Source organism: Phocoena sinus, chromosome 3 (genome assembly GCF_008692025.1).
Source record: "Phocoena sinus isolate mPhoSin1 chromosome 3, mPhoSin1.pri, whole genome shotgun sequence".
In the NCBI taxonomy this organism is placed as follows: domain Eukaryota; kingdom Metazoa; phylum Chordata; class Mammalia; order Artiodactyla; family Phocoenidae; genus Phocoena; species Phocoena sinus.
Window position 1 is genome coordinate 67615035 of NC_045765.1, and position 25459 is coordinate 67640493.

At 42.5% G+C, this 25459-nt stretch overlaps 1 protein-coding gene and 1 pseudogene across 3 annotated transcripts in view; both read right to left on the minus strand.

Annotated features, from left to right (window-relative positions):
- Nucleotides 1-353: 353 nt before the first annotated feature.
- On the minus strand, nucleotides 354-1990 carry LOC116751043 (annotated as a pseudogene).
- A 2320-nt stretch (nucleotides 1991-4310) lies between these two features.
- GRAMD2B (GRAM domain containing 2B) overlaps nucleotides 4311-25459 on the minus strand; it is a 104906-nt gene continuing 83757 nt past the window's right edge. Inside the window, exons 4-14 of one of the 3 annotated variants that reach the window (XM_032625454.1) lie at nucleotides 24359-24425; nucleotides 23169-23272; nucleotides 18816-18911; nucleotides 16867-16938; nucleotides 16672-16752; nucleotides 13632-13743; nucleotides 12855-12977; nucleotides 12159-12246; nucleotides 11148-11252; nucleotides 8562-8655; nucleotides 4311-5560 (exon numbers count right to left, since the gene is read on the minus strand). In XM_032625454.1, the coding sequence (XP_032481345.1) occupies nucleotides 5519-5560; nucleotides 8562-8655; nucleotides 11148-11252; nucleotides 12159-12246; nucleotides 12855-12977; nucleotides 13632-13743; nucleotides 16672-16752; nucleotides 16867-16938; nucleotides 18816-18911; nucleotides 23169-23272; nucleotides 24359-24425 (984 nt within the window). In that variant the 3' untranslated portion in view covers nucleotides 4311-5518. The remainder of the gene's footprint in view (nucleotides 5561-8561; nucleotides 8656-11147; nucleotides 11253-12158; nucleotides 12247-12854; nucleotides 12978-13631; nucleotides 13744-16671; nucleotides 16753-16866; nucleotides 16939-18815; nucleotides 18912-23168; nucleotides 23273-24358; nucleotides 24426-25459) is intronic. The other 2 variants (XM_032625455.1, XM_032625453.1) reach the window with 2 other exon arrangements.

Here is a 25459-nt window from a genome sequence, read left to right on the forward strand (position 1 = left end):
AGGCTAACTTTACAGTTTAGTCACTAGAGGATAGAATATTCAGATGGCACTGTGACCAAATTTGAGGAATAATTTTATTAATAATTTTATAATTAAAATAATTTTATTAAATAAAATAATTTTATTAATTTATTTTAATTATTATTTTATTTTTAATTAAAACTCTTTGGGGAACTTTGAATTCATTATTTTCCCCATTCTTGGTCCGATTACATCTAGAAATGGCCCCTAGATTATAAGATCAGGAGACAGGGCCAGGCACCAGGGAGAGAAGAAGGAGGCAGCTGCCAGTGCTGGAGTCCTGGGGAAGGGGCCACTCCTTCTTCAGGCAGGAGTTAGGAGTTAGGCAGGAGTTAGGACAGGTACAGGTGCAGGATTGCCTCTGACACTTCAGCTAGTTGGCTGCCTTCCTCACACCCTCCCTGAGGGCAGGGGATGGGTCACTGGGATCTCCATGAAGCAGGATGTGCACCCCATCCCGGTAATCCTGCAGAGCTACAGGGTAGGTGCTTGCCTTCTCCTCCTGCAGCCCTGGGTGATGAGCTCTGTAGCTTGGCTCAGAAAGGTGGTGGTGGGCCCTCCTTCCTTTTCCTCTCCCTGCCTTCCTGTTTCCCAAGGTCCCTGGTCCAGCCTGTGGGACTCTGCATCAATGCCAACTCACTTAGGCAGGTAGGACTGAGGCCTGAGCCTTCTTCCTTGGAAAAGGGGTCCAAGAGGGCAAGTTCAGCCTTGGTGTGCAGGGCTCGGCAGGGGCACGGGACGCCTCCTTGGTACTCCCACAGTTAAAGATGGCAGGTCTGGATGGTGAGGGCGTGGCGTGGGGGATGGTCCGTTGGCACCTCCAACACGTCGAGGCCCCTCCTCTCCACGCCCCTCCTTTCTGCCGGGGAGCCGCTGGTGCAACCAGGACGCATCAGGGCCCCAGGGCCGGGGCTCATCGAGGGGGCGGTATGGGGATCAGAGAGGCTGGCAGGATGTGCAGGTCCCTGGACACTTCGGAGGACCGTGTCACCTCCCCACCCCCGAAGAACTCCTTGAGTTGGAGGCTGTCGAGCGCGGAGATGTGCACCGTGAAGCGAACCAAATCCTCAGCTCCCTTTCGAGGCTTCTTGGAAGCTTTGAACCGCCAAACACCTGTGCTCGGGGAGGGGCGGGACCCGGGGGAAGCAGGGAACTCGTGGAGGAAGCGGAAGAGGTTGGGTGGAGGTTGTAGGCCGGGTCTCCAAGCAGCTTGTGGAAGTTGCTGAATCGCAGAGATGGATACAGCCAATGTTGGGACTTTGCATCTCATCATTTTCAGGTAAGGATGAGACTGTCTTCCTTTGTATGAAGTAGAGTGGTGTCTCGTTAGAAACAGAGTTGTGTTTCTTGTTGCGTGAGAGTTCAAATATGTATAGAAAAGGTGTGTATGGGGCTTCCCTGGCGCAGTGGTTGAGAGTCTGCCTGCCGATGCAGGGGACGCGGGTTCGTGCCCCGGTCTGGGAAGATCCCACATGCCACGGAGCGGCTGGGCCCGTGAGCCATGGCCACTGAGCCTGCGCGTCCGGAGCCTGTGCTCCGCAACGGGAGAGGCCACAACAGTAAGAGGCCCGCGTACCGCAAAAAAAAAAAAAAAAAAAAAAGGACAAGAAACGGTGTGTATGGATGCTGCGTAGCCCACGGGGTGGCTAGTAGCCAGTATTAAGGGATTCCCTCTTAGCTTGAAGCCCTCCCTTGTGATGCTAAGGTTGCAACACTTCAAACCGTATTGATGTTTTGCCAGCTGTTCCCTGTTAGATTCCGCTAACAAAGGGCCCTAGAGAGAGACTGCGCTGAACGGGAAGAAGGGATTGCTCCTTTCTGTTTACTCCCTCAGAGCTGCTAAACTTCCTCCTGTTACAGTGAGTGTCGCCTTATCCTCACTTCTTCGGCTTGGCACTGGCAGTTTCTTTCTGGAGCAGCAGCTGGATCCAGTTTGCAGTTGACCCAGCATTTGCAGAACCAGGCTCATTACGCCCCCTCTGAGACATTAGCGCCACCTGACGTGCCCCTTCTGCAGAGGGCAGAGTTTCAGCTCCACCCAGACCCTCCCCAGCTTTTAAGCTTGGGTAGTTTCAGCCACCTGGCTCTTGTTCCCTCCAAACCTGAGTTTGCTACTTCCCTGCTATCTTTGTGTTCTGATTCCCTTTACTGTCACTGTTACCGAACCAAACTTGGGTCGGCTTGCCCACGTGCAGTAAAGCCAATCTACTGACACACCACACTGGATCGTGGTGAAGGAAAGTGCAGTGTTTATTGCAGGCCAAGCAGGGAGTCCAGGCAGCCAGTGCTTAAAAGGCCCAAACTCCTTGAAGGCTTTCAGGGAAAGGTTTTTAAAGACAGGGTGAGGGAGGGGGTCATGGGGTGTGTGATCAGCTCCTGGACATTCTTCTGATTGGCTGGTGGTGAGGTTAATTGGGAGTCAACATCGTCAACCTTCTGTTCCAACAGGTCTGGGGTCTCAGTGCTCGTGGGCAGCACACAGTTAACTTCTTCCACCTGGTGGGGGTTTCAGGATCTGCAAAACAGCTCAAAGGACATGGCTCAGAATATTATCTCTAGCCCTTGAGGAGGAACTAAAAGTCCTTGACTTTAATGGCTGAACTATTATTGTCTTGCTTGACTGTTTTCCCTTATTTCTGCATTTTCTCACCCTTCTGATTAAAGTTACTCTTTGGAACTCGGGGAAGGCCTAGGAGGCTTAGGTTTTTCTACAGACAGGAGGCAGGCAGAGGACGTGGGGGTTCTTTTATGGGAAGGCTCCATAGGGCCCTGTTCAGTTACAACACCAAGTTAACAGTTTTCTTTGTAATTGGAGTATAGTTGATTTACAATGTTGTGTTAATTTCTGCTGTACAGCAAAGAGATTGTTATACATATATAATTCTTTTATGTTCTTTCCCATTATGGCTTATCATAGGATACTGAATATAGTTCTCTGTGCTATACAGTAGGGCCTTGTTATCCATCCACTCCATATATAATAGCTTATATCTACTAACCCTAACCTCCCACTCCATCCCTCCCCCAACACCCTCCCCCGTGGCAACCACAAGTCTGTTCTCTATGCCTGAGTCTGTTTCTGTTTCATAGATAGGTTCATTTGTGTCATAATTTAGATTCTACATGTAAGTGATATCATATGGTATTTGTCTTTCTCTTTATGACTTCAATCTCTAGTTGTATCCATGTTGCTGCAAATGGCATTATTTCATTCTTTTTTTTTTAAGGCTGAGTAGTATTCCATTGTATATATTTACCACGTCTTCTCTATCCATTCATCTGTCGATGGACATTTAGGTTGTTTCCATGTCTTGGCTATTGTGAATAGTGCTGCTATGAACATTGGGGTGCATGTATCTTTTTGGATTATAGTTTTGTCTGGATATATGCCCAGGAGCGGGATTGCTGGATCGTCTCATAATTCTATTTTTAGTTTTCTGAGGAACCTTCATACTGTTTTGCATAGTGGCTATACCAACTTACATTCCCATCAACAGTGTAGGAGGGTTCCCTTTTCCACATCCTCTCTATATGCTTACCTTTTTAATGCTATTTTCTATGCCATTTTTTGACAATACCATTCTAAATAGTGTCATAATTTAAGTGCTCTGCTATTGAATAGTCTCTAATATTTTGCTGTTAAGGCTTCAAAGAATATTCTTGTATATAAATCCTTGACTAGATCTCTGCTTATTGCTCTGGTGTAAATTCCTGGATAGAAGGTTACTAATTCAGTGAAATTTGAACCATTTAAAGGCTCTTCACACAGTTGTAGAATTTCTCTCCAGAGGTAGCTGACCCACTCTTGAATCTCTAATGGGTTTTAACTATAGAGCATTGACATAGAACTTTTATAAAACTGGACTGTCAGACATGCAAACATTTTAAGAAATAATGAATATGGTTCCTATTAAGAGGAGAGTATACAATTTGCCTCACATGGCAGATGTGCTTTAGAAACTTTGTAACATTTAATTCTCACAATGACACTTTCCCCTGGTACTTTTATCCTCATCAATAAAATGGGGGAAAATGACCAAATATTTTGCTTACGGTCACATAACTCATAAAATGAGGACCCAGGAATCAAGCATTGGTTTTCTGATTTCACAGTTAATTTTTCTTTCCCCTATATCATTGCAACCCAAGAACTTGAATCAGTTTTTCGGAAGTGAATACTTGGGAGGAAAGAAGTATGGGTGAGTTGGAAGTAGAAGAGAGGAGGTGAGAAGCAATTAAAAAGCATATTGTCTCTGTTAAAACAATTTACAAACTGACAAAATACAGCGTTGGCAGAGCATTTTACCCAATGAATATTTATTAAAAGCTAGGGGTGCACCAGGCACAATTCTTGTCCAGTAGGCCAACAAATACAAATGATGTAACCAATTCACTTATTAGCTTATCTGATTAAACAAAATACATTTCATAGAAATGATTATAAAATGCATCATAGATAAACAGAATATCTTTTATATTACAGATATTAGGGTACCTAAATAATTATGAATAAAAACCAGCCAACCCATATGGTAAATAGAAGTTAGCAAAACCACTAGTTAAATATTTTAGTCAGCAAGAGAAAAGCATGCTATCATCGTGCTGAGATGGGTTTCAGCATTAATTACAGACATCCTATTTCAAAACACACACAGTCCACCTACAATCTTAAAAATGCAGTGTTTTTCATCCTGCATCAAATCACTATCATACTTTTGGGTTTAAAGATTAGTTTTGGTTTCAACGTAAGTTAATTTAGTACTTCAGTCTCATGTCTCATAAATTCTTGACCTGGGGTGGGTGAGAATCAGTCCTATTAGTTATTAGAGGAACAAAACATAAAATGAGATAGTTTAATCCACTTTGTCCAATACTCTTGCCAATACTCAACTGAGAAGTTAAGATATACAGGTGACTTAAACCAGAACATAACAGCAGAAGGGAGAAAACCAAAAACTAAAATGTTATTTGTTTGAAGCAAGTCTGTCCATTAGGACTTTTTTGTTTCTTTATCTTTTGGGAGAGTCATGGCAAATTCTTTAAAGGATCCTATCGAGTTTGTTGGCACACAATATATCCCTTAGTTTGAAGGTTGGTTAAGAGGGGTGTACAGGAGAGAAAAGGCAGGTGGGTAGGACTGAAAAGGCATGGAGTGGAGGAGTATGTCAGTACCGCTGACACAGTCACGATAACCCACTGAACCACAATCGTCCAAGTCTGCCAGGCCCTTCCTGAGACCTCCAGAGATGGGTCTGTTTTTTTCAGGCAGCAGCCCTGAAAACTTCCTCAGAGAGTCAAGGTCAAATTTCATTGCACAGGAACCAAAATTATTCCCCTTCCCCCATTTCCTGAGCTGGAGACCTCCAAGGGCAAGCATGGCTGGGGCTGCCCATCTGCTTGCTCCTCTGGCCAGCAGGGAGCACTCCACCAGAATGCCTGGGGAGCACCTACTTCAAGGGAAGTGCGAGGTTTTGCATTGGTCCAAGCTTCTGGCTGGTCAGTCACCATTCTCAAGTAGCTTTTGTAAGTTGTTTTGTATCTTGAAATAAGAGAAAAGCTCCTGTTATTACATAGAATGGAGTATATTAAGGGCATATTTGCTGTGGTCTATATAATGCTTGAGCTTAACCTCTTCTATCTTGAATAAAAAGCTACACATGGGTTCAATTTAGATCAGGCAAATAAATGCATGATTGTGGCATAGAATTCTGTTTGACAAACCACTTTAAAATGAAAAAAGATAGGCTAAAAATTTTTGAAAGAGTGGCACAAAGTTGAAAATGTCGGTAGAGACAGAAACAGAAGACCTGGCAACACCAGGTGTGACCCATATGCATTCAGAGACAATAAGAAACCGGGTTTGACAAAGCCCATGTGATGGTCTGAATCGGACAAACACCACAAATAATGTTTAACACTCCTATTAGATATGACATTTCCCATGGACCCTGCCTATCTGTGGATCTTAAGACCACAGTATAGTGTTGGGCATTGAAAATGTGCTTGGTAAATGTTTGTTGGGTAAACGAACTTTAAAGAATTCAGAGCAAGGGATTTTCAAGAGCCAATACTGTGAGGGAGTAGGGAACCCTGTGGAACAAAAGAAAGAACAGTCTTCTTTTGGAAGAACATTCTGTGATGTCCTAGAGATCTAATCAGTATGTGCCAGGAACATCATATGTGCTCACCTTGACCACACACCACCACACACAGAGGGAGGTTCTATACACCAAGCTAAGGGCCAGAGATGCTATGTAACAAGACCAGTCACACAGTAAGTGGCAGAGTAGGGAAAAGAACAGACATCTGACTCCAAAGTTCATGCTTTCTTCTGCACTGCTCCACCATTAATGCCATTCCCAGTACTAAGAAAATAAGTATTTACTTCTTTACGTGTAAGAGGCATTGCCTTCATCCCCCAAATTCCTACTTCATATCTTCCCTAGCTTCCCACAGGACCAAAGATGAATGGAAAAGCAGGAGTGGGGAGGTAGAGAAAGAAGTGAAAGAAAAGACTGATATCCAAAATATTTAAAACACCTGCAAAGACAAAAACCCCAAAAGTAAAACAAAGGAGATAAATGGGCAATTTACAGAAGGAATATTACAGAAAGAAATCCATATGGCCAGTATATATATGAAAAGATGCTCGACCGCAGTAGTAATTAGGAAAATGCAAATACAAACCATAATGAGATTGGACTTCATACTCTTAGACTAGGAGGTAGTAGGGGGTCAGAATGGCCTAATGGTGCCCATCTCAGAGAAACTGAGGAGACATTTGAAGCTAATTAGTTGACAAAGTCCTGCGTAATCTATCAGTGGCAAATGAAAAGGATGACTGAAAGGGCAGTGATGCCATAAACAGAAATGGGGAAGTTACAAGAGGTTAGATCAGGAGGCTGAGACATGACCAGTCCCTGCAGGAGAGTAGAAGGAAGTCGCTGGTACTGAGTAGAAAGAGCTGAGACCTGGCTCTGACTTTCCCGCAGCACACAGCTGCTGTCCCCCGACCATGCGCTGCTGCGTTACTACCAGCTTCCCTTAGGCTTGGGGGTGCAGACCGAGCAACAGCACATGGGTGTGGCCTGGTGGCTATTTTTATACTAAGATTCCTATGAGCAATGTGTGCAACTTATGACTTTTTACAACTTCAACACATTCCTTTTGACCCTAAATCCCCTCTTCCCTTCTTCTGCTTTGGGACACAGGTTTCTGTTGGTAGTATAGGCCTCCTAGCCAAGTAGCTGGGCTCTGCACAAGACATGGCCAGCTGTCTGCCTGTTGTGGACGAGCTCTCCTGTTTTCCTGTCCCTCATTACAGAAAGTGGTGTCCCAGCTGGGCCCGGCAGGGGAGTGGGAAGAAATGCACGGGAGGGCAGCAGGGTTCCGTGTGTTTCCAGTCCAAAGAACACCACTGTGTGCCAGAGTGAACGAGAGAGAAAATTACCATCCCGTTCTCTAGGTCAGCACGGAAGCCAAACATTTCTAAGCATTTCATCAAAAAAATTTTATCTTCACTTCTTAGCAACTGACATTTTAGAAGGGAAAACAGTTCTCTTTGCTATCCCATACCTTCTCTAGCTTAATTGTGGATTTAAAAGAGAAAATTTCCAAGCTTGCCCACCGATACAGTGATTCAGTGGGAATTATCTGTCATGCCTTGGTTTAGAACAGAAGTATGCAGACTCCTTTGCTCTCCATACTTCAGTGGTTAAATGCTAGATACCATTTAGTATTGCAAGACAAGCATAATTTGACTCATTTGTGTTTCATGTTTCTTCCCAAGTGAGCATAACTGCACCATTGTGGAAAGCCACCAGATGCATTTGTGGCAGCAAGTTGAATTGAACAACTCACTCTAAACCTTTCCTTTAAGGATAAGGGTCAAAATAAAGCATGAGACAGGGACAGACATGCTGAAAGGAGAAATAAGAAATGTTAACTAGGTTTAACTCTGGGGATATTTCTGGGTGCCTACCTTCTCCTGTTCACCTCCCTACTCAGTGGCCTTATCCCCCAGGCCTAAGGTTGGATTCTGAGGAGCAGTAAAAGCAGAGGGCTTCGAGGCACAACTTTGGAGTCAGACCTGGTTCAAATTCCAGTCCTGCCAGCTCTCTGGGTGTGTCTCCTGGAGCAAGTTCACTTGAAACTTGGCTTTTGTCAGATGGGAACAATGGCATGTATCATAGAGAGACTGAATGCAAATATTTTCTGTATGGCGACAACCAGCCTGGGTGGAGCTGGGGGCTGCCCTCTGGTTGCGGGCACTCCTGACCGTGCCCCTCCCCGAGCCCTGTGTCAGCCGACACTTACCATTGGGCCCTATGGCACAGAGAATGATTTCTAACCAAGTGGGAAAACCACAAGGTCAACCAACAAGGAAGATGGGGTTGGAACCTATCTCTCAGTGGAAAATCCCCTGGCTGCGTATGGTCATTTAGGTGGCCTGTTGCACAGCCATGCATGTGTAACCCCTGCCCTGTGGCAGTGGACAGGCACTACTGCAACGCCCCCAACCCAGGAAAGAGACCTGTCACCTTTTCTAGTCTCATTATGTTGGCGGTAAGCTCTCGGCACAGGACCTCCACATTTAACTGTACGTGTGACCCCGGGCTGGATGGTGCTGTCTGTCTGTAAGAACACAGAGAATTAACTGTGGGCAGGGATGGCAAAGAAAGAAGTGGAATGAACACGTTTTAAATTTATCTGACCAGAAAACTAGGTTATAATAGAAGACAGCGTGCATTTACCTTGTTCACATCAGAAAGGCCCTGCAGTAATCCTCAACTTCAGACTAGATGTTTAGGGGACTAAGTCTTCAAAGCTTAGCTGGAAATCTCTTAAGCTATTTTTGTTTAAGTGGCTACATTGCGCCTCAGCTTCCAAACACAAATCAGACAATTATCCTCAAGCACACAGTTTCTTAGACTACTTTTACTAACTCCCGATACCCTCTCTCTGCCCACAACTGCATGCATTTGCAAGGCTTACTGCTCTTCTCAGTCATGTATGTACTGTTTACAGGAGAAGCAACCATTTACACTAGAACTTTCATAATGTTTAGGAATGTCTTTAATCAAACTTCTGTTGATGTGTGACTTTTGCAGTTCCTTCTTTGAGACCTGCGGTACAAACATAATTGCCCTTGTCTAGTAATATAACCGATGTATTCACTATTTACCACTTGACTGTTAAAGGCATGGGCTCTTACTCTGAGGTCCACTGGGGTCCTATACCAGCTAAAACTGTAGGAAATTTAGAGATGTGTGTGCATTTAACCAGAGAGCTGCTCTAAAACCATTGATTAAATTTTCATGTTAAGGTTAAGAACCATGGTCTGTATCTCCTTTCTATTTCTTGGTTGTAATTTAATTTTAGATGTGAAGTTTTTAGATGGCATTGACTGGTCTAATTTATTTTACATAGGATCCATTTTTGAGACATAGGTACTTGGTAACTTATCGATGATTATCTAAATATTAAGAAAGCAATCAGATGTTTTTCACTGAGTAGTTCTGAAACAGTTTTTTCTTTGTCCTTGATCCATAGTATCAAAATCTTAGATCCCAAAAAGGAAACTGAATCTAAACCTTCCGATTTCTAAACGAGGTATCTGAGACCCAGAGTACTGATTTATCCACACGGAATTCTGACAATTCAGACCTTCCCGTCATGGGTATTCCCTGACCTCATATAATTAATATGTGATCTTTGTGATTTTCCCTTTAAATGGTTGTTTTTCAAATTGTATCTCCTCCTGGATTGATTATTTAAATAGTAGAATAAGTATTCCATTTGCTTTCTATTAGTGGAATTTCCCCCTCATCATCATCGTTAATTAAATGATAACAGGACATGAGGTACATTTTCCTAATAAAATCAACCCCTTATATGGTAGTGAACTAATAGTTTGCAATAATGTAGAGCTACCTCCTAGCTTTAAGTGTATTATTAACATTTTGAACAACATGTGAGAGTAAGGGCAGGGTATGAATTTATCCCAAAGACTTATTACTGTTTCAAATGTATATTTATGGTTCAGAAATAATCTGTGTACCAGCATTGCATAAGCCATAGAACAAGACTTTTAGGTGACTGTTAAGACTGTAAAGAAAGGCCCTAGAATTGTATAGCATAATAGTTCTCAAAGTGTAGACCCCAGGCCAGCACCAGAAATTTGGAGAACGGGCCCTGCAATCTGTTTTAACAAGCCATCCAGATGATTCTGATACACACTGAAAATATCCTGACTCACTTCTCTGCTGTTCCTTGTAAGCAACCACTGGTGACTAGGTTTTTGTAGTCATATAGACCTGAAACCTGATTCTGTTAAAATTATTTCTCTGAGTCTCAGTTTCTTCATCTGTAAAATGGGAATAATAGCTATCTTATAAGGTTATGGTGAAGTTATGAGAGGAAACTGTATCTGTGTAAAAGATCTACTGTAATAGATCTCTAGCACACAGTACTTACTCTGTAAAGAAATATCTCTACTTTTAAAACATCAGGTAAAAGTATGCTCTAAACATGGAATACTTTATTTTACTTTTTAGAGAATGTGTCAAAATCCTCATGTAAATGGGTTTAAAGGAAAGACCACTATGGCAATAGATTTAATTAGGTTAGGCATGTTAAAAATATATGGTAGAAAATACGTGGTAGAAAATCTTCACAGACACATTCAACTAATTACTAGTCACATGGATCTTTATAGTGGTCAAGAGTTTTGTAAATAAGTGAGTTCATACAAAGAGTTATATATGATGAAATGTGCTGAGTTACTTGAATTGCTTCTTTTCTGTGAATGTCTTTTGACTCATTGCCATTGTACGAAGATAAACTTGACTATCTTAATAAATGGGCCAAGGTCACAACTGAGTCTTAGGATAAGAGAACAAGATAATGTAAAATTAGGCTTGTTTCTTGCCTTATCACTGGCGACACTATAGCAACTCAAGAACATGAAGAGTCAGGTCATTTCTTTCCATGTATACACTTAATAGAATGTCTCATACACAATGTATCCTCAATTAATGCTTGCTAAGAAGGATGCCAAGCTCAGGTCAAACATTATACTAATGTGAACAGCAAGCAGAAGACAGCACTGGAGGGAAGTGTCTTACTCAGTCAGTTGGGTGTCCACAATGGAGGTTAGTGACCCCAGCCGCTCCTCCAGAGAATTAATTCTGTATCTCATGTAGAAGGTCGAGATGATTAGTGCACAGACACTGGAAAGGGATAAAAGAGAAATTCCCAATAGGTTAGTGGCCAGGACCTGATTGATGTTCATAAAACAGTAACCTCAGAGGCAACACTGTACATTTGAGGCAAGGTATTTTCCAAAATAACTTGGCTACAGAGACTTCAAAAGTCTTTTTTCAACAGACTGATGCTTGCACTAAACTTTAGAACTAGAAGGATATTTAAAATTCTCTATTTCCTCAATTTACAAATAATGGCATTTCAGTAGTCTCGCTCAAGGCCAGCCAATGTAGATTCCCGAGCTGGTGCTCATTCCTCCCACCAGGTACTGTCGAAGGCCCTGGCCAGCGAGTGTCCAGTCTTGTGACTCACATTCTCTGCTTTACCTGGAAACCAAACTGCAGATCCTCCTTGGTTCTGAGGAACAGCCTAGAACTGGGTCAGGTTATTTTCAGAAGAACAACTGGCTAGAAGCTACAGGCTAGTTACAGGCTAGAAGCTGAGAGGGAACTTAAAACAGTCAATGCCTAAGTTTTCAATAAAGGGGATGACATTTTCAAGTTGTTTTGGTCTCTATCCAGAGGACACGGGATAGATGGAAAAATAAACATGAACAAAGATGCTGCATAATCCAGGAAACAATTTCCTAACTAAGAGTATCTACTTAGAACTTAGTCTTCTGCTGGATTTGGCATATTTTGCTTTTCCTTCCTTCCTTCCCACTATTTAGTTAAATAAGAAAGGGATGAATATGAAAAGGTGACCTAAGTTTAAGAAAAAAGGTATTGAAGTAGGAGACAAAAATTTCCCCCTAAAAGATTTGGGTCATATTAGAGGCAACTGAGATTCACAATGGCTCTTGGTAACGTGATGACATTATTCCTGTAGTGAAATGAATCATTAAGTCATTCATAATAAACACACTTACTTACACAATTGCATAGAATATAAGAATATGGTGGAGAGTCGGACATTTCTGAGACTTTACTCTGGGTATGATTCCAATGGCTTCTGACTGACCTGTTGGGTGGAAAACAAAAAGCTTCTGTTTAAAAATGATAACACATCTCCTTCGCGCAGCAGTATCCCTATAGGGAAGAAGTACTTGAGAGACAGAATTATTTCCAGGTAATAAAAATCAGAGGAAATACTAACCAAAGCCTTTGCTTCTCATTTTAACCAGTAGTTACAATTCCTTCCCACATGTTGCATTCAATACATATCTATTGAGAGCCTTCTCTGTGCCAAGCATTGAGATGGAGTGACTGGTGAACAATACAGACCCCATCCTTGATCTCCTACCAGTACAACTGGTAAGCAGTTATTATAATAATCAGTAAATAATAATAAAATAACGTGAGTTTTACTGGTAATTTTTGAATCACAACCTCAAAGTATTCAGAATAATGAAAGGTCTTCCACGAAGGCTGTTCACCTTTGTATGCCCCACAGTAAAGCATGGAACTGGGTACGGTTTGTTGAGTGAATAAATGAATTAACATGCCAAGACCTACAGCAGGAAGGGAGGGAGAGGGAATAGCAAAGGCAGTCATAAAGTGAAACATGAGGGCCCTTTAAAAATTACAGGCAGATGTCCACCCCTGCCCCCCAAATAATCCATTCCTTACCATGCCCAGGGAGACTCTTGGCTTTTCCTTCAGGCACTCTGTTCACAAGGGCATCTGCCCGAGTTGGTTTTGCTTCTCCCTTGGAGACATTCAGAACTGTCTGGGATTCTGTCACATGGAAATCTACCAAGATGAAACGGGGCTGGGTAAGCTTTCTCCCCAGTGCGTTTAAACACATAGGATCAACCACAAAGCAAATAAATCCTTTAATATGCATAATCGCCAAAGAATATAAATGGATCTTCTTACAAGCGGGTTGAGTGGTTTGGGGATGAAATCCAATGTTCAAGCAAATAAAAAATAAAATGATATAAGGGCAGTCTGTCCTTATCCCACTGACTCATGGGGACGATTCAGCTATAATAATTAATAATATTACTAAAGAAGAGGTAAGAAAATACTGCATGTTTCTGCCTTTCAACCACTCCAATATTATGTCTATTTAAGAGACTTTTTTTTTTTTCTTTTTGTCACACCATGTGGCTTGTGGGATTTTAGTTCACCGACCAGGGACTGAACCTGGGTCCTCGGCAGTGAGAGCGTGGAGCCCTAATCACTGGACCGCCAGGGAATTCCCAAAGAGACATCTGTTAAATGCGTACTACCCACATAGGCAACTCCTTTTCCTTGAACTTTCAAACTACCCTTTGTTTAGAGTCCCTTCCTAATTGTTAGCTCAGAAGGTGTGTTGTTTTTTGGTTGTTTTTGGCTTTTGGTTGAGCTAAGGATGTTTTGTGGAGAATTAAATTTCAGTAAAGATACAGAAATCTCCCAGACCTCGAGAGTTCTCAGATTCAGGAGTCTGGGATCCAGAACTGCTGTATCCTTCCATGTCTTGCCTTCTTTGCCGTACCACTCCATCCAGATCTGAGAATTCGTCGTTGAAATCCTGAGGGGAAATAATGAAATGAAGAGAGAGGCCCATTTTCCTTTATTCAACAGACAGAACTTTGTAACCTCCAGGCCTTTCACTTAGGCCTGACCTATAAAAAATGGAAAAGAAGGAAGGATTACCCCATACTACTGGGTTTCCTCAACAGATCACAGAGTATCTGGTTACTGATTTTTTTGGGCAGTTAGACTTCTGTTAACAAACAGTGGCCAACTCGTTTGAAATAACAAATGTCTAGGAAAAAAACTGGGATGCTGTTGTTTGAAAAGCTTCTAGGGTAAAGCTAGAGAAGTCTCATTAGCATTTTGTAATGAGAAAACGTGACCAAAACAGACATACACAAGGCAAATAAGTAGCTAGAAAGTTCTAGATGCATGTTCTAAATGCAGAGAAAGGTTTTCTCAAATTATAGTTTTAAAAAGGTATTGGAGGGCTTCCCTGGTGGCGCAGTGGTCGAGAGCCCGCCTGCCGATGCAAGGGACACGGGTTCATGCCCCGGTCCGGGAAGACCCCACATGCCGCGGAGCGGCTGGGCCTGTCAGCCATGGCCGCTGAGCCTGTGCGTCCGGAGCCTGTGCTCCGCAACGGGAGAGGCCACAACGGTGAGAGGCCCGCGTACCGGCAAAAAAAAAAAAAAAAAAAGGTATTGGAAATAGAAAAGGGAAAATGGCTTTAGCAAATTAGACACTGAAAGGAAAGTTTTAGCTTTTTTCTTCCCTCAAACAAATCAAAACAGGGTCAGTAACATTACTTCTAAATGACAAAAGGGTGAGACAGGAGTGAGGAGTCGGGGAAAAGGCAGGATGTTTTTACTGTGTATCCCACTTGTTCCCCAAAGTGCTTAGGAAATGAAGAGACAGGACGCGTCACTAAAATGTCGCGGTGAAGGCACAATTCGGCGAGCTTTTCACAATTTATTTAGCTTCAAGTGAAGAAGAGGAGACGTATCTTGTAAGCAAATTACCAACCTTTCACCTTCAACTAGCTGTCTCTTGACCATTTCAATAGTCATTTCAATGTCATGCAAGAATTTATAGGGGAAGGAAAATTTTAAAATTCAAGTCTCCTCAATTTAATAATTAATTGAACACCTACTACAGATCAGGCAGTATGCAAAGCTCCAAACACATGACTGCGCCTGATCTCCACAGCCACGTCAGGAGCCTGGCATTTTACTGGGTGAGGAAGCTGAGTCAGAGCAGTTAAAGAGCTTGCCCCATGGCATAGCTCAGCTGGGTGGAACCCAGATTCAAAACCATGTTTGAGGGATTCCAAATCATAAGTGTTTCATTCTATTTTGTACTGTTTCTCACTATTTTTTAAGGTAGATTTTTTTTTTCAAAAAATTGAGATAAAACTCACCAGTTTAAGTATACAAATGTAGTGGTTTTTAGAATAATTACATTGTCGTACAACCATCACCACTGTCTTATTTCACAATACGTCCATCTCCCCCCAGAAAGAAGCCCTTTACCCGTTAGCATTCACTCCCAATCCCACCCCTTGGCAACCACGAATGCATTTTCTGCCCATATGGATTTGTCTGTTCTGGACATTTCATATACATGGAATCATGCAACTTGTGGCCTTTTGCGTCCGCCTTCTTCCACTAAGCATAATGTGTTCAAGGTTCGTCCATGTTGTATTATGTATCAGTAGTTCTTCATTTTTATGGTCAAATAATATTTCCCTGTATGGATATATTACATTTTATTTATCCATTTATCAGCTGATGGCTATCAGGGTTGCTTCCACTTTTTGGCTATGATGTATAATGCAGCTATGAACATTCTGGTTTAAGTTTTTGTGTGAACACGTTTTCAACCCCTATACTTTTTAACAGCTCTCAAAAAAAAAAAAGATTTGTAGGGCTTCCCTGGTGGCGCAGTGGTTAGAAATCCACCTGCCAATGCGGGGGACACGGGTTCGAGCCCTGGTCCAGGAAGATCCCACATGCCACGGAGCAACTAAGCCCGTGCGCCACAACTACTGAGCCTGCGCTCTAGAGCCTGCGAGCCACAACTACTGAAGCCTGCGCGCCTAGAGCCCGTGCTCCGCAACAAGAGAAGCCACCACAATGAGGAGCCCACACACCTCAATGAAGAGTAGCCCCCGCTCACTGCAACTAGACAAGGCCTGTGCGCAGTGACGAAGACCCAACACGGCCAAAAATAAATAAAGTTAAAAAAAAAAAATTGGAGATGTTGAAACTCTGGGCTCATACTGCTTCACCAAAGGTATTAAAACGTTTTATCAATTTGGGAACAACCATTTGAACAACACGGCTAGGACTCTCTTGGGCTTGCATGATACCATCACAGGTATAAATCTCGTACAAATCGGGGGAGCTACTTCCTGTTCGAGATTTACTCTGTAGTCAGAAAGTCTAAGGGAATCAAAGAATCTCTACCTCTTGGGCATTACAGCTTTCTTCTTTTACAGTTATTTCTGGGTATCCCTCATCTTCTCTACTAAGCTGTAAAGACTTTGAAGGCAAGAACTAGTTTTGATTTTTCCTGGTGTCCTTATGGGTACACTAGCATGGTGCCCTGAACATAGAAGGCATTCAACGACTTGTGGGATGAATCATGCCCTACCTAAATAGACTGGTGAATCCCTCTAAAACAACGCTGACAGACAAACAGAGCAAGATTTGCTGAATACCTCCATGGACCAGTAACTGGCTAAAACAGCTCACTATCATGTTTCTTTTCTTTTGCAGGATGACTCTTTAATTATCTGAAAAAGTTGATGACCTCCTATGGTCCCCTCTTCTTCAGGACAGAAATGCCCTGTTTCTTCAACTTTGCCTCCAATACTGTGGTCCTAAGTTCCTCCCGCACCCTGGTCATGGTGTAAGGAGAAGTGTGATTGTGGGACCTACTCACTTTCTTTTGCATTTAGATAGTTATGTAGGCAACTCACCAGAGGCAGAGATGAAGGGCGGTCTGCCTGGAAACTGTTTTCAAGAGAAGATGGATTGGGACTGTTGCCAGTACTTGTATTCTGAAATTATCGAAACAAAATTAGTTTTACAAAATGAAAAAACCAGATCAACTACAAAACCATAAGAAATACAGAAGAGAGACAGCAGTTGAGGCTCAGAGATGTTGTACTTACTTCTAAGTGTCCACACACAGATTTTAGTAGTTTGTAAGTTGAATCTCTGGAGAGTAAGGAGACAAATATGTACTGAAAAACAAGATAATAATTATTTAATTATTAACAGATACTGCTCGACTAGAAGTGAGTGTTTAGAGTTAAAAAATTTATCTGTATAGTTTGTCATTTTCAAACACCATAGACTATATACCAAGTCTATATTCTCATTCCGCTCAGCCACACATTCAGTTTTTATTCCATTCCTGGAATAAAGTGACTATATTCTCTCACAATAGCAACAAAACTCTCAAACCCAACTTAAATAATACAGAAATGTAGAGCAAAATGAAATCTCCGGTGCTCTGACATAGGTGCCCCAAACAAGCATGGATGGAAAAGACCTGGATAGTAAAGAAAGGCCAGTTGTATTCGCCAGGTCCTCTTTTAAGCCTCTCCCTCCCTTCCCCGCCCCCCTTTCAGAAGGTATTTAACAATTCCCAAGGGTCTGCTTTCTCTGCTCTGACCTAGATTTCCATTGAAAATGTCCCAGCCACTCTAAAAGGCTCATTCTTTTTCAAGCCACTTCCAGATTCTTTCTTGTACAAATATGGAGATTTTCTGGTGAATGCTTATAAATAAGTTATGGGAAAGAAGTCAAGTCAGAGCTAGACAAGTAATTTGGAGACAAATAACACAAGGAAAAATGATTTTACCATAAACCACACGTAGAGAAATTAAAAAGTTCACACTTTTTCCATCTATTTGAGCCACAGCATCTTTTCACACCCCCTTTCCAAAGTTTGTGATTACCCTCTCCTGCATTCCCATGAGAGAAACTGATACACTTTCCGAGCAAATACTGTATTCCAAAGTAGTTAACATTACGGGTTCTGGCATTAGACAGACCGGGTTGCAAATTTTGGCTCTGTTACCTACCAAGTGGGTGACACTGGGCAAACTCTTAGTTTCAGTTTTCTTAACAGTCCCCATCCCTTACAGTATGGTAGTGTGGAATAAACGTGTAAATATAAGGAAAGCATTTTGTGTACTCCTGGCAAGAAGTGCCTGATGCTTGTTAGCCATTCGTATTAAAAAAAAAATCTAGAAACAGATATTAACATATTTCCTAGCTCATCAGAATAGCCTCTTTTAATCTTTCCTTCTTTCTCCTTCCCCCTTTAAGTTATTCAGTATGATTAGAAATGAAATGTAGCTTTTATGCTTTCATCAAAATAGTACGTAAAATATTTAAAAATAAGTTCAAGTGAAACATGAGTAACCAAACCATTCTACTCTCTCTCTCTTGCCAAGGTGAAACACACATCGCTCTCCATGCAAATATTTCAGGTTGCCCATGTCTGGGGTAGCCCAACAGTCAATGACAGCTCCAGAACGACTGTATTGAAGAGGGGTAGTTAAGGCAACCTGGAGGCAAAGAGGGCCTAGGAACTGGTCCTCAAGCTGAACTTGAATAGCAAGCCCAAGTTTTACATCTTTAGGTTGGCTCTGGGGAGGCACCAATGGAGGTTATGGGGAGGCTGGCCAACCCCGCCCCAGGGACTCCTCATATCGCCCTGCCGCACCCTGTGAATAAGGTGGTGGTGATGGTGGCATGTTAAATAATAATAAAGAAATGAAATATATCCCTGTAGCCTGACCTGACCTAACAGATGTTAGGGAAAAGGAAGTTGGGAAAGAATTTTACTTTTTTGACTTTGGTCAAGTAAGTATAATGAAGTCAGCAGGAAATTCAAAATTGGCAACTATTACATTAGAATAAATCACTTTGTCAGGGGAAACAACACTACACAAATGTCTAAAGGCTGTGATTTCAAAAATTAGTCTTACAGAGTAACTCCTGATTCATGGTATTATGGTTCAGGGTCTTGGTCCTCCGCAAGAAGCCCCTAAGGCAATGAAACCCAGAGTAGGACAAAGCAGGGTGCCCGCGCCTGCTGCGTACTTACCCTGTCTGTGACTGTCGCTATAATCAGGGCATTTGGCACCAGAAGGGCAGTTTTGGTTTTCTTTATCAGGGTTACCGAGAAAGCCGGAATAGAGATCTGAAACAGAATCACTGAGTTAACATGGGTTCAGGCTTCACAGAGCAGGACTCCAAATCTTCATGTTAAAGGAAAAATAAAAAAAGATAAAACCAGCAGCAAGCTCTCCAGCCTCCATGAAGAAAAGTGAATCTTAGAAGAGTGTCACCGAGGTCGTCTGGATCATCAAGTCTACAGAAGGGTTTGGTGGGAAACCTGGGACATGTGAATAGAATGCAAAATGTACAGCCATTTTAAAGGTAATCCCAAGGCTCTAAAGAAGTTACATGCTTGTGGTCATCTACTTTGAGCTCATCTCCACACACCCTGCTCTCTTCTGTCCTTGGGGAAAAAGGCTGAAAAGCACTGGTATAGTAGACCCATTTTTGAACAGGAAGTCTGGGGCCTGAATTCTCAGTTCTATTACTAGCCACATGACTTATTCAACCTTGTAAGCTATCCTTTCTTGGCCTTGGTTTCCTGACTTATAAAATAGAGACAGTCTTACCTATTTCCCAGGATTTTCTGTGGATTAAATGAGATAATAGATAGAAAATGCCTAGCACTCAATAAAAATGTCATTCATTTCCTCATCTGTCTCATAAAAAAGAGGATGGGTGAAACACAAGCACCCTTAAGTTCTTTTCTGGCTCAAACAATAAAGAATAACAACAATGACAATTACAGCAGCTACCATTATCAATACCTATTTACCAGATGACAATTTCATTTAAATATGACAGTCCTATAATGTAGACATTCTAAGAGATAAGGATGTTTGTTTAGAGAGGTATATGACTTTCTCAAGGTCATAAATAAGTTACAAAGATAGAATTTGAACCAATCTGATCCAAAATAGGGGTTCTTTTTCATACAAGGTACTGCAAGAATGTACCAGATGCCGCAAAGAATAGTAGATGTTCCTGATATTTTTATGTTACAGCCCTTCAACCAGGTTTGATCTCAAAGGAAAATGGATCACATCACTTTGATCCCTGAAAAGAGAGTCACTCCCTCTCCTAGTAAAAAGAAAAGGGCCTGAATCCCTCCACAGGTGCACACACTCACATGAACATACATTTTGTAAAAATGCTTCACATATTCTGAAAGAGATCAACAAGGTCAGTGGGGAAGAGGAGGGGCTTATGTTAGTACTGCCAGCTTGAAGGACCAAAACGAAGCTTTCAGTTTTCTTACATTTTAATTTAGAATGTTTGCATTCATATTTAGGTTTATGAGATGGAGTTGTTCTACTGCCCCTCCAAGTTCCTGATGGGAAGACTATGAGGAATGAGGGGCTAATCTAAATTAGACACTAAAGAAAAAAATCTATTTTGCCAAAGAACTCTACCCACGAAACTTTTGAAGTTGGGGAGATAATTCAGAAGTGATAAATTGGGATTACTTTGGGAAAAAGAATTTAAGATCTTCCAAGATAGATGATGATACAACAATGAGCCTAATTTCGTTTCTCACCAGCAACACAAACACACAGTGATAAGGGGCTATAAATTGGGATTTTTGCAGAATGTAAGGCATGGAAGAGAAACTCCTTAAGAAGGAGTTTCTCTCAATTGCTTCATGAGTATAAGTGACAACTAGATAACATTTGAGAAATAAAGCATGAATCACTTCTCTGTTTGAGCCTAGATGCAATGTGATACATGCCTTTAATTTTACTAGCATCTAAAAATACAAACAGGGCTTCCCTGGTGGCACAGTGGTTGGGAGTCCGCCTGCCGATGCAGGGGACACGGGTTCGTGCCCCAGTCCGGGAAGATCCCACATGCCGCGGAGCGGCTGGGCCCGTGAGCCATGGCCGCTGAGCCTGCGCGTCCGGAGCCTGTGCCCCACAACGGGAGAGGCCACAGCAGTGGGAGGCCTGTGTACCGCAAAAAAAAAAAAAGTAAAATAAATAAAAAATAAAATAAAAAAATAAAAATACAAACAGGCTGAGGAAAAGGTTCTGATTAAAGTTACACTTTAGGGTGCTTCGAAAATTCCCCTTCCTAGAGCAGATTGCTTGCTTGTTTTTAGTTCACATTGGATCATGTTGGACTAAGGTCTGTTGGCAGTGAGCAAATTCTGCCACAGAGCTGAAGCCCACATCTCCTTGACACCATCCTCAGTGGGTAAGGAATGTGCAAGTCACTATCATGGTTTTTGTATCTTCCCACCCCCTCTTGTCTCTTAGATTAGCTACAGCACATGCAAAAGCAATCCCACATGTCCTTGTCTTTAAAAAAACAGGTCACTCCTTTTAGCCTTTTTTGGTCAGTTCTTTCTTAGGTAGAGATAGGATTTTGAAACCATTGCTAGAATCATTATTAGCTTGAAATCACTTACTGGCTTTGTGAATTCCCCATCCTTTAACAAAGGCTAAATTTAAAAAAAAAATTATTTATTTTACTTATTTATTTTTTGGCTGTGTTGGGTCTTCATTGCTGCGTGTGGGCTCTCTCTAGTTGTGGTGAGCGTGGGCTACTCTTCGTTGCGGTGCGCAGGCTTCTCATTGTCGTGGCTTCTCTTGTTGCAGAGCATGGGCTGTAGGCATGCAGACTTCAGTAGTTGCAGCACACGGGCTCAGTAGATGTGGCTCGCGGGCTCTAGAGCTCAGGCTCAGTAGTTGTGGCGCACGGGCTCAGTTGCTCCATGGCATGTGGGATCTTCCTGGTCCAGGGCTCGAACCCATGTCCCCTGCATTGGCAGGCGGATTCTTAACCACTGTGCCACCAGGGAAGCCCAAGGCTAATTCTTTGTTCACTACTGTTTTCAACCCCTGCTGCTTTGGTCAGAGGTGTTGGCTCTCTCTATTCCTGAGAATTGTCTTTATCCCACGGAACTGGAGATCAGTACTACCCAGTTCCCTTCCCCACTTCATGAACAACTGCTTATAATCCAGAAATCTAGAAATATGGTGCCATACTATTCAATATTGCTTTGCATTATACTGATTCAAATAATACTGTGAATCTAAACTATGTATATCTAAACATAACTCTGTACAATAAAAATTACGTTTGACGTTAGTCTGCTGACTCAAAACCAAAATAAAGAATTTCCATTATATTTGTTAAGTGGTCTTTATTTATAAGACTGCCAGTGGCTTTAGGGAGAATATTTAAATAAAACATATCTACCAGTCAAAACAAAAGTTTTTAATCAGCAACTTCAAGAGTATAAAAGCTGCTTATTCATAATCACGAATCAGAATGATTAAAATCTTACTGAGAGCTTCCCTGGTGGCGCAGTGGTTGAGAATCCACCTGCTGATGCAGGGGACACGGGTTCGTGCCCCGGTGTGGGAAGATCCCACATGCCGCGGAGCGGATAGGCCCGTGAGCCATGGCCGCTGAGCCTGCACGTCCGGAGCATGTGCTCCGCAACGGGAGAGGCCACAACAGTGAGAGGCCCACGTACCGCAAAAAAAAAAACAAAAACTCACTGAGGTCACGCAAACCCCAGGTGTTTCTCTGCTACTTTGTTCTGGTGGCCTGACTGAACTGTGTGATATGACATCACAGCTCAAAGGGAAAGAATGTCAGTGGGGTGGAATTAGTTTTTCGCTTCTCATGCCAAAGTCCCAAGGGCCTCGTTTTAGAAGGCGGTGCCCTGGGAAAACTGCCAACTTCTTCAGGCTATCCTCCTTAAAGGCTCAGGTATCGTGGGCCTCTGCTCCCCCAAATCTGTGTTTAGTGAGAAGGAAAAGATGTCCGTGTTCACTGGGGACTGAGGATATGTGACTCCCCCCGACCAGGCCTAAAATGCTCCAAATCCTGCTCATTTTGTGCTGGTGACAAAGTGAGCTCTAGTAAGTATCTTATTTATAGGCCTGTTTGCCTAGATATCTCTGATGGCAACTGTGAATATGGTGTAAAATTCAAATTTCTTTAAAGAATTGTTTTGGGTTTAATGTATGTCTTTGAAACAAATTATGACACATTCTCCATATGAAAAACTTTAAGAGTGTACTGGTGACATCTGGTAAAAAGGATTTAAGGTAGGATTGTGGGCGATATATATATATATATATATATATATATATATATATATATATAAGGAAATGAATGAGAGAGTGCTGTGTAGGGAAAAAGGGAAGTTTGGGTTATCTAGAGGCATTTAGAACCTGTAGTATTTGGAACTATAGTAAAGGAAACTTGGTATAAAGGAATAATAATGACACAAATATTTATAGACATTGCTACATTTAAAACAATTAATAGTCACAATATATAAGAAAATGCAGGATTAGCTTTCTTTCTGAAAAATTATACCAACCTTAGTGTCTTTTCCAAAGACCTTGGAATGAAAACAAATCCAGTTTTCTGATACAAAGAGCTTCCCTTGGTATAATATTTCTTTCTGTAGAGCACAGGTAAAACCTGGGAAAATATATACAGGTATAACATCATTTAGAATTTCCATTTAAAATGAAAATTGTGTATATATGTTGGTGACTCAGAGATGCGCAGAGATAATACACTCACATGCTCAAAAGATCTCTCACCTCTTTTTCAGTCATCTTTAGTGGAATAAAGCTATGGAGATGAGAGTTTGTTTTTTAATTCCAAGTCTTACAAACTTCAGTATAAACATCAAAATGGAAAGGCAAGGGGCTTCCCTGGTGGCGCAGTGGTTGAGAGTCCGCCTGCCGATGCAGGGGACACGGGTTCGTGCCCCGGTCCAGGAAGATCCCACATACCGTGGAGCGGCTGGGCCCGTGAGCCATGGCCGCTGAGCCTGCACGTCCGGAGCCTGTGCTCCGCAACGGGAGAGGCCACAACAGTGAGAGGCCCGCATACCGCAAAAAAAAAAAAAAAACTCCTCTCTTTGGGAAGGTGTGTCATCCTTGTGCTAATGTTGGCACTGCTGCCCTTTCTACCCTGGTATGGTCACTAATGACTCCTTTTGAAATAGATGGTCTCATTGTGGGGAGAGCACATGACCCACACCTTCCTGTTTGGAGATGGTGGGAGGAAGCCAGCATGCTGCCTTAGCATTTGTGTACTGAGGGAAGCTGAAATGGAACCCTGGGCCCCAGATGCGCTCAGCGGAGTAGAGCAGGTGCTGAACGTTGTGCTGGGCCAGGTGTTTAGGTGTGACCGCTGAGCCCTGTACAGCACAGGGGTTGACATGTCTGTCCACCTAGGTCTGTGTTGTCTTCCTCTAGTGGCCTCCCTTGCTCTGGGGTCTTATTATCTTAAAACTCAGCACGATCCAATCACAACACATTTCAGCAGTTAGTATGCCAGGTGAGGAAATTCGGGATCCCCATATCCCGTGGAGGAGGTCACTCTCCCATTCTACTCCCTTATCTTTCAAGGTGCTGGGTGAAAGCTGAGTGAGGTCGGTGTTATTGTTACATCATGACTTTCAGAAACCTATTCCCCTTGGTGATTCAGTCCCCAGACTCTTTCTTCTCCCAAACCAGTTAGCATCTTTTCAAAGTCAACCAAGTCAGAACTTACTTTGCCTCAGGGGTTCCTCAGTGGGGACATCCAGAAACAGCTTGTGGAAGTGCATGTTTGCCTTGTCCTACAAGGACAACAAAACACAGGCATCACCACTCTTGTTCTCAAACATCACGAATTTTAACTTCAATCTAAATTATGTAACAAATCTCCCCACCCTTAACAGAGAATCTTAGGAGTTCATTCTCCCTGATCTTATAGTCCCCAACCCCACCCTTCAGTGAAAAACAGTGACGGCAGGGCACAAAGGTTTCATTTTCCAACAAGATTAGTGACTTGCTGACTGGACATATATATATCTATAATCGTGAAGTAGCTGGTGGTCAGCCTTCTGCAGAAGTGGCTGGACAAGGATGTCCCTAATAAGAAATGAGATAAAATTCTAAGAAATCTCACCAGGTAGTGGATCCCAGGGCACTAAAGGTCCCAGTGAGTACTCTCAGAAGAGGGTAGTGGTTAAAAGCCCTGTATCAGATTACCCTGAGTTTAAGTTTTAGCTGCACCTCTTCTGTGGCACGTGATCCTGGCCTAGTTACTTAACCTCTCTGGGCCAGTTTTCTCTTCTGTGCCAGTAGCTGCCTCAGAGGGATGCTGTAAGGCTTAAATGGGGTAATACATCTCCGGTTTGTCACTGTGACTGTTACTGTTGTGAAGGTGTTCCCTTAACCAGTGTCAGGGGGAGGTGACAAGTAGGATTTCACACAGAAGACTTAACTCTCCAGGGCGGTAGAAGGCCCAAGAGTCTGAAATGCTGCAAATCACTTCATTTTCATCTGTTTCCACTTGTGACAACAATGTATAGACAGCAATTTACAGTTTGTAAAATGCTTTCACAAAACACTACTCCCAGCCCCACAGTAACCTGGGAACTGATGTCAGTTCAGGACCCTGTGCCTCAGGGATTCTGAGCGACTTAACTGGCTCCACACAGCTACTAAGAGGTAGAGCTGGGTCCTCCATCCACAGGACCGCTTTTCTTCAAAAGCATCCTAGCAGGCAGAGTCTTATGAGCGGAACAGAGAGATACCGCAAGTTGGCCCTTGATGATGCATTATCCAAACTAGGAGTAGTCTCAGTGGCAGAAATGGCCCTACTATT